This window comes from Pinus tabuliformis, chromosome 3_2 (genome assembly GCF_031772625.1).
Source record: "Pinus tabuliformis cultivar Carrire ecotype Pingquan chromosome 3_2, CPIR1, whole genome shotgun sequence".
NCBI lineage: Eukaryota > Viridiplantae > Streptophyta > Pinopsida > Pinales > Pinaceae > Pinus > Pinus tabuliformis.
Window position 1 is genome coordinate 993,967,413 of NC_142302.1, and position 17,756 is coordinate 993,985,168.

Genomic DNA, 17,756 nt, shown 5'->3' on the forward strand with positions numbered 1-17,756 from the left:
AGGAATTATCCATATTGCTCATACTAAAAAGTTAAAAACAATTGTAATTTAACTTTTTTTAACTTTCAATTACTTTATTTATCTTGATGTAAAATTAAAGTATAATTTAAAATATTATATTTATGAGACAACTTTACTTAAAAAAATAAATAAATTTAAAATTAATTAAAAGTAAAATAAAATTAATTAAAAAGTAAAGTTATGTGTTAATTAAATCAAATAAAAAATATATAGCCAAAAAATGAAGTGAACCATTTAAGACAATAATTTACCAAAAGCAATAAAAATTTGAAGAGTTACAAAAATATATAACCACAAGGCAAAATGCATTGGTTTATTAGGGTAACCAAATAACAATGAAGATAAAAATACAATGGTTGCATTCAAAATGCACACCGCCCAAGGATTAGAAAAAAATTGGAAATATACAATTACATGTTACATATAAAAACACTAAATAAAATAGTTGGAAATAAGGAAGGATGCCTAAAAGAATTAGACATTGTTGAATCTAGGATTTTGAACTAAAAATGCAACAATTATTCAAATTCAATCAATATTTCCTTTCTACTTTTAACATTCATCAATTGTTCTAATTCCATCCCTACCTCTTTCTAATAACAATTCCATCGGTACCTCTTTCTAATTTCATTGTCACCCTTCCATAATTGTTCTAATTCAATCAAGGTCTCCTTTCTACTTTCTTTGTCACCATTAATTAATTGTTGTACCAAACCCTTTGCTTTGTCATGTGAATGTTCTTCACTTAATGATTCTATAATTTCTTTTCCCTGTGTTGTTATCAGATTTCCATCTTCATCCATTATAATCATACATGGTTTATGAAGTTTTCCCATGTAATCGAATATTCCATCCGAGGATAAAGACTGAAGCCGTGCCCAAAATCTGATAGCCTCGTGTTCAGATAAACTTAATGAACACATCCCTTCCATCTCGACTTGTGTCACGGCCGTAGGGTGTTTTAAAGGGAAATAAAGTACCGTTGTACAATGAGTGACATACACAGTTTCTCCATATACTTTGCCAGCATTAAAATCTGGAATATAAATGGTGTAAATGTTATGATTCCACTCTCCCAACATACTCTTCATAAAAGTTGTACAATCCCCGATACACAACCAGAACATCTTTTGTTGACGCATAGCCTTTTCGACCTTTGCATCATCAGCACAAGGGGGTAACTGAGTTAGACCTAAAAAATCAATAACAGAGAATTTTGTTTTCCAAAATTTATAATGTAATAAGAAAAACAAACACACAACATATAAATTACTGACCTGCTCCGATATTCCTTGCAAATGCTGAAAGAGGAACATCAAATTAGACATTTCCTTCATTTGTTTCACTTCTTTATCTATTAATTCCCTCCTTTTTTCCTCCGTAAAAGGAAAAGCTTCTGTCCCCCACGTGTTCACCATACGCAAAATGCCCAGTGCATTGTAAGCTGCAATTGTCCCGTTGCTTTCTATTATCCTCATTTCACTGGGGTACCACTTGTCGCAGGCCCACTGGCCCTCAACGAGAAAATATTTAGTTGCATTTGGCAGGTCCCACGGATTTTGGAGGACCAACCACGGAACTTCTCTGGAAAAGCTGTTAGATATATCCCTTCTTGTATTTTCCTGCATCATTGGAATTGTTATAATTTCAAAATCAAATCTCTCTTTCTCCGCAACATTATACAGATCCACTAAAGACTGAAGTGGAATATCATAACAAAGGTTGGCAGGCCTCATATCTAATAAAATTCTTTTCCCTTTCAATTCCTCCACCCCGACCTACAATTTTCATATCAACAAAAGAAAAATAAACAATTAGTCACCAAAATATTTGAAGGAAGAATTATAAACAAAATAAAATATAAAACTTGAATATACCTTCGCTGATTCACCATTCTTAAGAAAGCCATAACTACGTTTCTCCTCTCCATTTGCGAAGAGCTCTCTTAACAACTTTATATTACTGTCTCCAGCTGTTTTCACCAGTTGTTTAAGTGTAATGTATCTTCCGCATTTCTCCACCACAAATTCCTCCAGGGACTTTTGGTATAAAATTTGGCCACAAGAAAGGGTCTTCTCACCTTTTTCGCCGGGCACAATCTCCGCTCTAATCGCAGACAATTCAAACTCCTCCTCCCGTTGATAAGCAAGGTGGAGTGGGAACAGCTGTTGATAAGCAAGGTGGAGTGGGAACAGCTGTCCAAACAATTTAGCAGGAGCATGGCCGCGAATTCCACCCGCCACTTTGTGAGGCAACTTACGAAAATGGTTGCCAAAATAAATCATTTCCAACTTATCATCCATATTCTCCTCAATTATTGTCAATGTGGAACAATGACCGAATTCTCGTTGGCAATCAAACAACACAAGCAGCTGGGTGTTCAGAGGAAGACCTGAAATATTGAACGCTTTTCCTTGTCCATTAGTGAGGTTGAAATGACCTTTTCCCTGCGGCTGCAATGAACCCTGAAGAGAAATCATACGTGAGTGGGAAGGAAAATTAGTGTATGCTTAGCAACTATATTGTGGGTAAAAAACAAGTTTGGTTTGAATAATCACCTCCCCTGTTTCCACTGCAAAGGACCATGATTGATCGCATTGTTTCTGAATTTCGCCCCATTTCTCCAGCAACGAGGGACTTCCACTGATCAACACAGCCTGTAGCTTTTTCAACTTTACAATGCCCTCCATCGATTTCCCTTCCAACATAGGGCAATCTGTTAGATCCAGAGTATCCAAAGATGGGAGACAAAGGAAATCCTCGGGCAGCTTTTCTAGCTTTCTGCATTTCGCCAATAATAGAACTCGCAGTGATGAGAGACCTTTGAAGTGTTCACATAATTCTTCAAGATTCCAGCACTCTGATAAATTCAAGTACTCCAAGTACTTGAGTTGGCTGAAACTTTCTGGAAGCTTCTCTAGATTCTGGCAACACCCCAGGCTTAGCCTTCTTAAGTTTTTTACTGCTCCAAATCCATCCGGAAGCCTCTCCAGACTGTTGGAACAATCCATTGCAAGTCTTGTTATAGAGGAGAGGTCGCAAAACCCATCGGGTAGTTCTTTTAAACGGGTGCCAGATAAGTTGATTGAGTCCAACGACGTCAACCGCCCAATGCTTTCTGGAATACTTTTTAGACTCCAACAATTAACTAGAAGAAGGTTAACGAGGGATGTTAACTTTCCTAAGCCATCTGGAATACTTCCTAGCCAGTTACAACCATTTAGAAGAAGGTTAACGAGGGATGTTAACTTTCCTAAGCCATCTGGAATACTTCCTAGCCAGTTACAACCATTTAGAAGAAGGTTAACGAGGGATGTTAACTTTCCTAACCCATCTGGCAGATCATTTATCGAATCACACCTGGATAAGTCCAATAATCTCAGAGATGAAAGCTCCTCAAGACTGCCAGGAAGAGCTTTTAGACTTCGACACCCAGCCAAATGGAGTTCTTGCAATGATGTAAGCTTTCCAAAACCTTCTGGCAGCCGCGTCAAACGAGAACAGGTATCCATTCTCAACACTCTTAAACATCCAAGCGTTGAAACCGATTCCGGTAATTCTTCTAAAAATTTGCAATTTAGAAGTGTGAGCTCTTGCAAACCATCTCCCAGATCTCCTAGGTTTGGAGGTAATGTTTTCAACTCTGCGTTCTTCAGTCGCAGAACTCGCAACTTGCTGAGTTGCTTAATACACTTGAAAGAGATATGGAAAGAGGGGGAATTTAATTGGAGATCGATGTGTCTAAGACCGGGGGGCATCTGCAAATTATGCAATTATTGATATATCAAAGTCTTATTTTAATAATTAAAAATAATAAAACGGCATATACACTTAAGAGAAAGGAGTTATGCAATCATTGATATATGAAAGTCTTACTTTAATAATGAAAGTCTTACTTTAATAATTAAAAATAATAAAACTGCATATACACCGAAGAGAAAGGAGTAGAGTTGTAAAGTGAAAAGAAAGGAGTTGTTTTTAGTTTGATTGGAAAAAATTGAAGTTAAATTTTGATCTGTATTATTTAAACTGGTTTTTTAATTGTATATATATTCAGCACCTTGAAATGTTTGTAAGACACTTGATTGTGTAAAAATTATCCATCAAATTTATGATTCTTAACTGATTTTATTTTAATAAATTCTTAACCGATTTGAGAAAAATTAGGAAAAAACAAAAAACAAAAACCAAAAAAAACAAAAAAAAAACTTAGAAAAAAGAAATTGCGAAGAGAAGAAAAATAACGGGACCCGAAATTTGAAGTGAACTTGCCTGGCTTAGATTTTGTAGATCTTCGGGGCTGTAACATAAATGTCTCAACTTCGTTGACTTTGACACAACAAAAGGCAGATGGGAAATTCCCGCACTGAAAAAGACTAGCTCTTTAAAATTCTTTTGACATTTGTCCTTCACAACTGTAAAAGGTCCAAGTTTAAGAACTCTTAAAGATGCAGCCATCAAATCTAGTTTTTTTGCGGATATATACAATGGGTGGTCGCTGTTGTCGCTCGACCATATGCCTTTGATATTTTTGAGGGCCTGCATTTTTGTTAAACATTATTGAGTCAGTCATAAGAATTACGATAGACATATTTTGAAACAAAACTGTATATATTTTTTTGAGAAATTGGTCCATACCTCATCTTCCTGATCCAAGAACTCTGGAATTTCACTTGCACTGGAAAATCTGAATCTTTCTTCCTTTGTTTCCCGGAGACCAACTGTCAAGATGACATCGTGTGCCGTTGCAGTCATGCTTTTCACATCTTGGGTTACCAGCGCTCTTTTCCGTAAATCATCTAGTGCAGGCTTTCCCACAATATTTGAAAGTTCTTCCCAGTCCCATCCCTGGAAAAACGAACAAATATCCAGAAATGCTTCTCTCAAATCCTTCTCCAGCTTATTGCAGGCAAAGACGTAGCGCTCTATATCATCTCCAATTTTACCTTTCCAGTTATTTTCCCACTCTTCCTTTACTGTAAGAAAAGCTTCTTGTGCGTTTCCCTCGCAACCTATGAAACCTGCGACCACCCTTAAAAGCTTTGGAACGCCCCCACACATGCTGACTATCTTGTCCATTTGGCTAGGATTTAGTTGCGCCTCATTGTCATCCAGCACTTTCTTGATAAGCGTTTTGGCCTCCGTTTCGGGAAGTGTTTCAATTTGGTATAATTTCGGTTTTGATAAGCTTCTGATTACGCTGTCTGTGGCGGTTGTATCTCGTGCAGTGAGAAGCAACCTCAATTTTCTTGCTTTCCTCATATTCGGAGGGAGAAGTTCTTCAAGTGCATCTCGGTGATGGCCGACGTTGTCCGGAAGCAAAACATTGTCGATATAGATAAATGCCACCTGTTGAGCCAACAAGCAGCTAATTTCTCGCTGTCCTTCTTCAAATGTTGTGATCTCTGGCATAGCCTTGGCTTCTTCTGTTGTTCCCGTCCTCAGATCTTTTATCAGTTGTGTTTGCAGTTTTGTTACCTTTGGAGTCGATCCTATGGTATCAAATAGTTTAACCATACAGAATTGACATCCTTTGGTATCCCTAGATAGTTTTGCATACACAGCATCGGCAAGGGTAGTCTTTCCCAGTCCACCAAAACCATGGACAACAACTGCTAAAGCATTTTCCTCACTTTCCCAGTCTAGAAGTTGTATAACCTTTCTCAATGGTTCATCCATTCCAACTGTTTAACAATATTAAACATGGAGTAAATCACATAACTCTGACAAACCTTAAAACAATAAATAATATAATACATATTACAGCTTACCCGTGTCTTGGGGATATTCTATGGGTACTGCCTTCCGCCTCTTTTGACTATTGACGACATTATGTAGACTACGGGCAATATCATCGAGGACATGACGATCGGCAACAAACTTTCCATTGTCCATCTCTCTGTACATGGCTTTTAACTCCTTTCGAAACCGAAGCAGGTTTGCCTTGTTGTCGGACATTTTGAAAAATCTGCAATGAGTAAAATTCGATGAAGAAACTGCAGAATAGGACTCTGAACACGCATACAACAAAGGGGCTTCCACAACATATCCATTTAAACACAACGTTTATAGCATGGATGTTCACCTGGCAAATCTCGAAGAGTCTATTTGAGCGCAGCAAAGCATGGAAGCTTCCAGTATCAACTCCGTTGCTTTTTTCAGTGGATCCTTCAACTCTTCTTTCAACTGAGGAATTTTTTGAAGATCCCGAACATGTTTGGCCAGAGAGTACATTTCTTCAAAAAGACCCAGGCACTCCTCTTGGATCTCAGAAACATTTTCAAATCTTTCTAAAACAGTGGCAAACACAAGAAGGCCTGCAGTAGCCAAGCTTGTGTGCCCTATTTCTTTTAAGACATGCACGGCTACGCTGTTTGCTGAAAAAAGTTCTTTCTGGAATGCAATACAGATTTTATATGAATTACAGTCAGAGAAAAATTTAGACTTAACATTTTCTCATAGTCAGATTCCTCGTCTGCTTGAATATCATGAAACTATAGAGTAAGGCTTAATACATACCATTGCGGAAGCAAGCTCTGTTACCCCCGTCAAGAATTCCTTAAAGTTCAGTAACTCCGTTGAGGTGATCATAGACCAAAAGTTGGGAGCGGGCGATTTTTTCTTTGACGATTTTTTCTGTTGCAATTTTTCTTCCGCCAATTTTTTCAGTGGTGACTTTTCCTAAGAAAACAAGAAAATGATACATATTCAATATGGCGTGTCAAGATATACTAATGATAATAAGAACAACAGTGGAATGTGAATACGGATGGATGGATCTGAAAGATTATTGCGATATTCGACTTACCCTAATTATTTCCAGAAGCCCACTTATATAATCGATAAGTCCATCCAGCTCCGCGTTGGCCAATTCTTTCCCGTGCATTGCGACTGCAGCAGCTTCCGTAATGTTGTGAGTAAGATCGCACACTCCTGGAACGCTGGAGCCATCACCTTTTGATGGACCTCCTTTTTCAGAGGAGGAAATGCCACTACCCTCTGGTGGAGTGGGTGGAGAGGGGTCAGTAAGATCACCTTTTGATGGACCTCCTTTTTCAGAGGAGGAAATGCCACTACCCTCTGGTGGAGTGGGTGGATGGGCAGGAGAGGGGTCATCCCCCTTGGCCAATTCTTTCCTGTCCACTGCGACTGCAGCAGCTTCCGTAATGTTGTCAGTAACATCGCACACTCCTGGAACGCTGAAGCCATCACCTTTTGATGGACCTCCTTTTTCAGAGGAGGAAATGCCACTAGCCTCTGGTGGAGTGGGTGGAGAGGGGTCATCTCGTGTCGTCCAACACGAGCAACAGAAATTTCGAGCCCTTCCCATGGTCGCTCTGAGAAAAGAAATGATATCTGCCGAAGGAATGAGAGAAAGAAGTGCGACAATTAGTGCAAAAGGCCTCACGCTACTCGATCTGACCGTAATGACTCATAACGATTATGTCATTAAGTATTTATAGAACTTCAATCACATCCACCTTACCCTGTGCTGTATTATATTTGCAAGTAAATATAGATGTAATCTAATTAACTATTTGCTGTATTATATTTGCAAGTCTCTTCAAATTAATTTTGCAATTTTAAATGGGAAATTGAACTGTTTTAAATGGGAAATTGGACTGTTACCTCATATATCCAAAGGAAAGAACAAGGGCAAAATAATCATGTTTACACTTATCCATTGTCCACACTCATCAGAACAGTCTTGCAACCTTTACTACCGCTGATGCCAACCATGATGAAAGCAAAGGTATCCAACAGTAATGGCTTGGCTTTAATGTCCACCACTATGTGCGTCCATTGGACAGAACCCCATGGATGACTGTCTACATCAAAAGCAAAGATACCCAACAGCAATGGCTTGGCTTTAATGTCCACTGACATGTATGATTGGACTCACCATCAAGAACAGGCTGCCCGATTAGACTCCCCAGAGGCCAACCATGATGACTGTCCACAATAAAAGTAAAGCATCACCTTGTTATTGATTACATTTGATTTATTTTTAACCATGATGACTGTCCACCATAAAAGTAAAGCATCAAGGACAGGCTGCCCGATTAGACTCCCCAGATGCCAACCATGATGACTGTCCACAATAAAAGTAAAGCATCACCATGTTATTGATTACATTTGATTTATTTTTAACCATGGTCCACCATAAAAGTAAAGCATCACCATGTTATTGATTACATTTGATTTAAAAAAATTCGCTAACCATTTAAGAAATTTCATTTGTATGGAGATTTAATAAATTAAAATAAATCTAAAATAATTTATATAACTTAATAAATATGACAAAAATTGAATACTATTTTTCAAAATTTACGAGAGATGATTGGTATATGCATGTAAATCATAGTAATACATCTAAATAAATAATATCAAAACTTATTTACTATTTTTCAAATTTTCCAGGAGATGGTTAGTATATGCTTAAATCATGGTAAGACATGTGAATAAATAACATAAAGTTCTATGTTATAAATGTTATTAATAGTGAAAATTGAGGAAAATGATAAATTAAGTCACAGTAATAGTAATTAATTTTTTGAATGTTTTTTTAATTCACGAGTCCTCCAACCTGATCCGGAGACAATGATAATTATTCCTTAAATCAGTAATGAGTTGTTGTGATCGATAAGTAATAATTTTCATATATTTTCAAGTGATGACGTGACCAGTAATAATTTGACATTCTTTATTTCCTTAAGATGGAAAACATGTTGCGTGACAGCTTGTGATTCACTATAAACAATAATAGTATTACAGAATTTTTTAATTGAAAGTCAATGCTAACTAAATAACTTAAAGATCAATATTAATAGTATTACAGAATTTTTTAATTCAAAGTCAATGCTAACTAAATAACTTAAAGTTCATTATATTGATGGCTAGTCCCATAATATATTACTTTTTGCAATGGAGTTTTATGATTATTTTTCCCTTGTAATTGAAGATGGGTTATTGTGGTCCTTGTGGGTGATGAGTGGAACACTTCATTCACCACTGCTTCATGCCAACATGTCCTTGTAGTTTAGTTTGGTGAATCATATTGGTTTATGTTTGTCTTCCTTTCTTCGAAAATGCCCTATACACATTTCTTGTTGTAGGTGTTGTAGGTGTTTGTGCCAATTGCTTTGTGTTTTTTTTACAAGTATACATTTAGGGCTTGCAAGCTAGGTTGGAAATTTCATGTTAATTTCTAAATTGATATAAAGATGAAAGAATTGTGAGCATTTAGGCATGTTAAATTTCTTGACATTTCGTGCATTTGTGGCTCGTGCTTCTACTCTTTATAAATTTCCCCACATAACATTTTCATTGCTATTGGGCCATTCTAATTTTAAGTGTCACCAACTTTAGGCCTTTTAATATTTATAAATCCCTTTATTTAAGAAAAAAATTAAAATTAAAAAATTATGGTATATGTGATCTCTTATTTCTATTTATTTGGCACTCTCGCCAATGCAGAAGCATGATCGCTTGAAAGAGATTCGTCGAGACAATGGGAAGGAAGCAAAAGAAGAAAGCACCTCAGAAGAAGAAGACATCTCAAAGGAACAGTGACAATAGGAGAGACAATTGGCTATTAGGTGGAAGTAAGTATTCAGATTCAAAATCACCTCAGATTGAAGATGAACAAGCAAAATAATTATCAGGTACAAATTTTTGGTCTTCTAGTGATACTTTTCCCTTTTCATGCAATATTGATGATGAAAGTGACAGTGGAACAACTAAATTTGCTCTTATGGGTGAAAGTGAAAGAAATATAGAGGCAAAATTTAAAAGGCTCACATACAAAATTAGAGATCAACAGGATCTATTTGACAAAAGGGAGTGTACCTACAAAGAAGAGATTACCATGTTAAAAACTTAGTTGGAGGAAGGAAACAAAATAAAGAAGCAATACAAAGAAAAGGATGATCAAGGTCAAAGACTGCAGGATGAAGTGACATCATTGAGAAATGAAGTGAATGAAAAGGATACAAACAACCAAGGAACTTATAGAAAGAACCAATTGCTGTGAAGGTCTTGAAGTTGTGGTCATCTCTCTAAAAAAAGATCTTAAAAATTCAAATAAGCAGAATGAAGAACTATTTCAAGCATTAGAAGAACAAGAAAATGAGGTTCTCAAATTAAGGCAACAAGTGGAAGAAGGGAGGAAAGTTGAAGAAATTACGAAGAAGCAATATTTTGAAAAGGAAGAGTAATATCATGTTGAGGTAAATATCCTAAAAGATAAATTAGAAGAAAAGGATAAACTTTTACGGTTTCACGGTAGTACTTAGATTTTGGATAATATTCTTAGTAGTCAAAGGTCTCCTACCATCAAATCTGGTCTTGGTTTTCATGAAACTATTAAAGGTGAATCTAGCTCACAAACTGAAGCAAGGAATTCTAATGCAAAATCTAAAATTCTCAACATGGAGATAAGAGGTCAACCCCATCAACAACCAAGGAAATAAAGTCTTCAAATAAAATCATTTACTCCTAACTATGGAAGTGTTAATCGATTCTTTTCTCTGATGAATAATGTTGAATGTTTTAGATGTCATAATTTTGGACATGTTGCAACCAAATGTGGAAGTAGAATGTTTCAAACTAATAACTGTCACACAGAAAGATCATCAGCTTCAAACTACTTTAAGGGATATTGTTTTTCTTTCAATATGTTTGGTCACAAAGCCATTGATTACTTTAGAAGGAATATGAAACATATAAGATGTTATGCTTGTAACAAGTTTGGGCATATATCAAAAGAATGCAGGGACAAGTCCATCGATTGTTGTAGACAATATGGTAAGCAATCAAATAAGCAGATTTATATCAGAAAATCTAAAAAAGATGAATCCATGAAGAATCAAGAAAAGGAAGATCAGGTAAGGTGTGATCCTGCTCTCCGCTCATTCAAAAACAAAGATGATAATGGATGTGCTCATCACATGACTGGAGACAAGAGAAAAATGGAGTCTCTGATAAAGAACCATCATGATAATGATATTCTTGGAACTGATGCTTCAACAAAAATTCTAGGACCAGGTACAGACAGAACAGACTCAGGGGGAGCTGAAAGTGTGAAACTTTAGTATTCCAATTCTCATACACATTTATTATGAAGACAAGTCGCATATATATGCGAGTTAAAAACTACACAGTCACGTATATGTTGGTTTGATGAAGAAGCAGTAGGACAAACTCATAAAAAGGGCCTGATATGGTTCAGACAATTGTCAAGTGTCTTTTATGTTGATAGTTGATGATTACAGTATGTGGATGTTATTTAGAAGTGCTTTGTTGATGACTTGATGTATAACTAGTTGATGATGATGCCTTGATGATTCTTACTAACATATGCAATGATCAAATCTGACAGTGAACAGTTGGCACAGGTTTAGGGGGAGAATATGCTATGCTTTGATACTAATTTTTGGGAAAAATACAGAGAGGGGGGTGAATCAGTATTTACAAATCAATAACCTTTTACATTTCATATTCATATTTCTATACACGACTTTACTGAATCAAACCTGTGTGTGCACGTGTCTGTTCTTAAGACAATTAGCATATATCCAGTGAACTTACAATTCAGTTAATCCATCATATGTTTGTCTTCAAATAGTGTGTTAGTACTTTATGAACCATTAGATAAACATTAACCATGTGTTGTAATAAATAATCCATCACACATAAGAAAAACACATGAACACCAAGATTTAAGGTGGAAACCCAATGCGGGAGAAAAACCACCTGTTGTTGTTATCTCTGTCTTCTTTTTAATATAAATAATAAGTGTTTACAATCTTGTACTGGTGCAGACTCATACCAATACACAGGCCCCCGCCTGCAGAAGGCTACAACCTTCTCTCGTTCTCCAGCTTCTACTAGAAGGGATCTACAACCCCTTAACTCTTGTACCAACTGATATATTTTCCAGTATGTAGGCGCCGACCTACAGAAGGCTACAACCTTCACTCATTCTCCAGCTGCTACTGGAAGGGAGCTCCAACCCCCTGATCTAATCACCAGCCACTACTTGCAGGAAGCTTCGGCTTCCTCACTGAAGTCTCCAACCCTCAGTATCCTCCAGGGACCACATTTCATAAATTTTTAGACTGGATACTCCTGGTATACATCAACACAATATGTAGGCCACGTTTCATCAAATTTTCATACTGGACCCATTAGTAACATTGAAGCTCAAAATCAATCACCACTGCAATACAACCATAAAATACATCTGCATCAACCAATCAATGAAACCCAATGATCAATCGTTGATATAACTCAAACCTAATCATCACTTTCTAAATTAGCCAATCATTCAAACTTCTGATGCAACTAAAACAAACAATCATTGAAACCTCTGACACAATTGAATCACCTAATCATCAATTTCCGAAACAACGGAATCAATCATTCACTCAAAAACCAATAAACTGATACTTAATCAAAATTCAACCAATCAACTGGATCAGTCAGATCACTGTAACCATAACACAGATCTAAACCCAGAACACTACATCAACAACCAAGACCAATTGTAACCTCAAAAATCATATGTCAAAATGTATACGCTACTTCAATGAAGCCAACCTGCATGTATATGCTACTTTTTGTAACCCAACTTGTGTATACCTCTAAAGATACTTAATCATAAAACCTCTAAATAAAAAACTGTACCAACTAGTGACATTATGAAGATCTACTGTCAAATTACAGAGTTCTAAACAGATAGAAGAAAAGATCACCCTTCTCACTCACTCAATCAATCAACCAGACTCAATCTCCTTACATAATCAGTTTTACTTTCAACTCTAATGAAGACATTATTAATAAACAATAGTAAAACAGAAGCACTGATCAGATAGATTAGTCATCTCTGAACAACGAGATTTTCTTCTGCATATGCTACTTGGAAGTGCTGAACCAGCATGTATACACACCCTCACCAAGGCGTACTAACGTATAGATCTGTAAATAATAACTTATAACTTTGCAGCTATTCTAGACTTCAAACATACCGAGATCATAACATTTAAAGGACAAAACATTTGTTAGCACTCAGATCTAGCCTATTCATTATCAGATCACATAATGATAAGTCATTCTAGGTCTTATGATCCTAATCCATCATTAGATCTCATCCATCAGCAAACACTCAGGTGCATACTTAGTTCAGATCAAACAAAGCATCAGAAACCCATAACATGTATATTTTATTTTGATCTGACTCTTCATAAGATATTCATTACTCACACACTTAGCCCTTTGATCTTCTCCTGCTTATATACTTAGAGCCTTTTTCAATACCTCGGACCAAAAAAACACTTAGAACCTGTGGTATTCTTTGACGGGATCAAGTAATCGATATTCCGCTCAATATTGTGGGCTAATACCATGGTATGGACCCTTGGTATTATTTAACCTTAATTTTCCATCCCATACGTGCTTTTCCTTCTGTGAAAGTGCGTGCATACGTATATGCTCTTTTTGTTTTGTGTACTCGCTTGTATACGCTACTTGGACTAGGTGAAACATCATATACAACTTAATGCAACTTAAAACATTCTTTTTCTTCAATTGCTTGATTATGATATGTAATCCATTGTTCCATCATCCTGTTCTTCTATGCCATTACTCTGTTACCTCTGAATTGACTTGTTACAATGTGAGTTGTCATCATTATATCATTTATGAACTGATTCCTTTGAATTGCCATGCATTTTGTCACATTTGTAAACAAAACTGCCATGCATTCTGTGACATCTTGTTTATACCTTTATCAAGTAGTCCATTCATCAAATAGGTTTTCATTAAGGACACCTCATCGGGTAGGTTTCTTATTAAGGAAAACACTAACACAATCTCCCTGTATCAAACCTTTGTCCATTATTCTGTTCCATCATTTTGTCACCTTTGATATGTCCTATAGATTCATCTAGTTACCATATACTTGTTCTGCTATAAGTGAGTTGCCATCAAGGACAACACATGCATCATAATGCCAACAATCTCCCCCTTTGGACTTGATGGAAACCACTTTGGTGTTTGGTCACCACAACCTATAAATAACATCAAGACAAGCACCAAGCTTTTCAAAACATCAAGCTACTCTCCAAACACCAAGCTACTCTCCCCCTTTGACATCAAGGGAAAATGGCTCACTAATGTTAAATGAAGAATTCTATATCTGAACTGTTGAATATGAACACTGATCATGCTCCCCCTAGGCACATGTTGAATTCTGTAATCAAACTCCCCCTTAGTACATGCTGAGATGCACTATACTGTCCATGCTCCCCCTGAGCACATGTAGAGTTTGCAGAAATAATTTTCAAGAGAATAATGTCTCTATAACTCAACTATGTGAGTTTGACCTTCCTATCACCAATGTCTCATACATACATAATCTCCCAACCAAGTGGGGATGCACCAAATTTGACTCATCCACCCAACCAAGTGGGTTTACATATTTGACATGATCTCAAAAGTCCATACATGACTGAATATGACAATTATTACATAATAGGTATTTACATGACCTTTACATCAAATAATATACAGGACATTTATAACAAATACCAAAGATCTAAATAAGATTATGATAGTTATTAACAACTATCATACACCATATATGATCTGCACCATAAGCATATGTCAACAACATCCAGAACAAAAACCTATATATGTCCATCATCATTTTTCCAGATAAGACAATGTACCTTTAATATCATCAACCTATGACAAAGTATCCCGCATATCAACTCTTCTTCTTGATCTTATCAAGATCACCTTGCTCCATAGCCTTCCATGAATCAACTAAGCATATGTCATATCTCCAAGTAGTAATACAAAACCATTCACATCATATCATATATATATATGTGAAACCACCATAGTCATCATCTATGACCATAATATCATCATTGTCGTAACAAGAACTGCATGATCTTTCCATAACAACCCTCAATATATCAACCATGTATCTTCACTAGGGATTTTTCCAACATCCACATCTGATAAGCATCAACCATGATAATCAACATATGTGAGAATCAAACCTATCATCATAAAGTAAGAATTCATCATCATTATGTGACTAAGTAAGCCATGTCTCCAAATAACCATGTCTTCAAATAGATATGTCTTCATGAAACCTGCAATAACACCATTTTCTTGGCCAACCAACATTATTTACCAATGTGTAATTTAAGTAATCATCCATGTATCAACATAATATGTATCCATCATAGAGATAGCAATATGTATCTAGCAAACCATGAGCTCATAGTCATTTGTCAAGCTTTCTTGATACCATCAACAACATCAATCCTCAACTATGTGAGGGCCAAGAACTATGGGAATCCTTATCCATAACTACACCATATGAAGTTTATGCATCTTTGAAGGCATGATGACAACAACATAAAAGAAATGACACTTATCAAATAATGAAGTTGTGTACTCAAGCTTTGTTCTTCTCCTCGTCCTTATGAAGATCACCATGTAAACAACATACCATATGTACTATATGCATTATCAAAAGAGTCATCCACAATCATCCATAGATCGGATCTGAATAATAACTATGTGGCTCAATCAATATAAGTATTGTCTGAGACTTTATCATAGGAAACCCATGACTACAGCATAGCATGATGTATCATTTAAACACTTCAACAACATAAGCATCCTCACCATTGATAAGAATCATTATGTACCAAAGAATTCTAAACATAATGCCAACAACTAGACCTCAGACTGTTTGGTGTAGGAGTCCTAGCAGTGGGGCGTACGATATCATCTTGACCACGGTTGCACACAGAGGCTAGTAAGATGTCCTTGTTGGTAGCAAGGGTGTGACATTTGTAGCAAGTCAAAAAAGGTGCATGAAAGACTCTAACACATGAAATAGGGGGATGAGTGTGCCCCTTAGAAACATGTGATAGCACGTAGCTTGAAAAGGAACACACGAGCAACAAGACATCACAAGCTGGAAAGTAGGTTAGCCGACAATCCAAAGTGATGGTTATACCAACAACACATTTCAATAAGATTCATACAAACATATACATAATAGTCCATACGTACATGAGTAAATAACAACCACATATATCATTAGAGTAACCAAGATAGTTGAACTACAATAACAACATATGCATGAAACGTGCTGGCTCTGTTATATTAAAAGAGTGAAAGATCTAATCATACATACAACCATGACCAACCACTAGTCCCGACAACCAAACGTTACAGTCACTGCTGCCTGCTCCTCCAAAGAGATATACTAGCTCTACACTATGGAGAAGCCAAGGCTCCTTACAATATACTCCAAGCTTTCTAAGTTACATCTATAGGAAGCTTGGCTCCCAAAATACTATATAATGAGTTATGAGGTTCTATAAATAGCAAAGGGTGGGGTGACCCTTGACATTCCTCTTTGTGACTCTTCACCTAACCTCATGACTCTTCAACTTCTACATGACTGTTACATTCTACTACCGACACTTGGTCTTTCACTTTTACAATATGTTTCATTACAATCTGCACATGTACCCATGTGAGACAAAATAGGCTTGGGTAAGCCATTCAAGACATCACTAAGGCTCAAACAGTTGTGGGAAGACCAACTCTTCGACATCCTCACAATGATCGACGATGGTGAACTGATGCGAAGCTTGGTAGTCTGTTCTGGTGTCTGCGTGCTCTATGGTGACATCCCTATGAAAGCGAAGTCTTGACTCTATTGCATCCAGGTACACTGATTTGGCACCTTTGTCCAACTCGTCTGATAACATGCACATCACAATATTGAGTGTAGTCGAACCAACAACATACTAATGCATAGTGTCTGCGATGATCTCCAAGTCTGCATTGGTGGCTACACGCATCAACCCATAAAAGTACATGTCCAGCTCCAGTTGGACTTGGTTCTTTGACTTTGCCTCGGTGAGCATGCCAGTGGATGGGATCGCATGCGTGCATACAATGACATCCATGCTCCTGAACAACCGTGCATGTGAAGCCTGCAAAGTGGTGATGAACTGCGAGAGTTCCTCATAGTTCCGGATTTGACTCGGGAAGTGTGCTTTCAACTCTACCGCCTTTGGCTTCATCATCTTGGGAAAGTGCAATGGGGCTCCTTTGTACCTCATTTTCCATGTTTGCATGTGATCAAAAGTAGTGTGCAAATTTAACAATATGCATGCTATCTTAGCACAGCGATGTTGCCAACTGTTGAGATAGAGAACTGACTTATCCACGGTGATGAAGCTGGAGTACAACGTCCGCATGACTATCTCAAGAGATGGCTGTTGAGATAGAGAACTGACTTATCCACGGTGATGAAGCTGGAGTACAACGTCCGCATGACTATCTCAAGAGATGGTACTTCATCCAATATCACTCTCTTCAACTCTGCTCTAGCAGATGTTGTAACCTGTTCTCCTCCCTGCTTGGCCGCTTGTAATTCCTTATCCATGCGCTCGTTCTTAACTATCAAGAATCTAACACTCAAGCTCGTGGCTTCGGCATATGCTTTCATAGAATCGGCCAATGCTGATGGACACTTGTGCACATCGGATACCATCACTCGTTCTTCAAACTGCGTAGCAGATATATGGACACCTGGAGTAGGAACTCTACGCGACTACACAACTCTGTCTTGAGACTCATCGAAAGATATGTTGTGCATCTCCACTTCCGGATTGTCTTCATGGATCTCTGTG

At 37.0% G+C, this 17,756-nt stretch overlaps 1 protein-coding gene across 2 annotated transcripts; it reads right to left on the bottom strand.

The window, feature by feature from the left end:
* Positions 1-332: 332 nt before the first annotated feature.
* LOC149183956 (uncharacterized) lies at positions 333-7,483 on the bottom strand. Of its 2 annotated transcripts, XM_089417348.1 has the most exons (11): positions 7,057-7,483; positions 6,830-6,975; positions 6,541-6,702; positions 6,107-6,414; positions 5,793-5,989; positions 4,660-5,705; positions 4,294-4,560; positions 2,580-3,779; positions 1,899-2,486; positions 1,299-1,799; positions 333-1,175 (listed from the first exon to the last, which is right to left on the bottom strand). In XM_089417348.1, exons 1-11 carry the CDS (start codon positions 7,349-7,351, stop codon positions 615-617), a joined length of 5,271 nt encoding a protein of 1,756 aa, XP_089273474.1. In that variant the 5' UTR covers positions 7,352-7,483; the 3' UTR covers positions 333-614. The 2 variants fall into 2 exon arrangements, with proteins under 2 accessions (XP_089273474.1, XP_089273473.1); XM_089417347.1 differs by having other exon boundaries at positions 6,830-7,483.
* Positions 7,484-17,756: the final 10,273 nt, after the last annotated feature.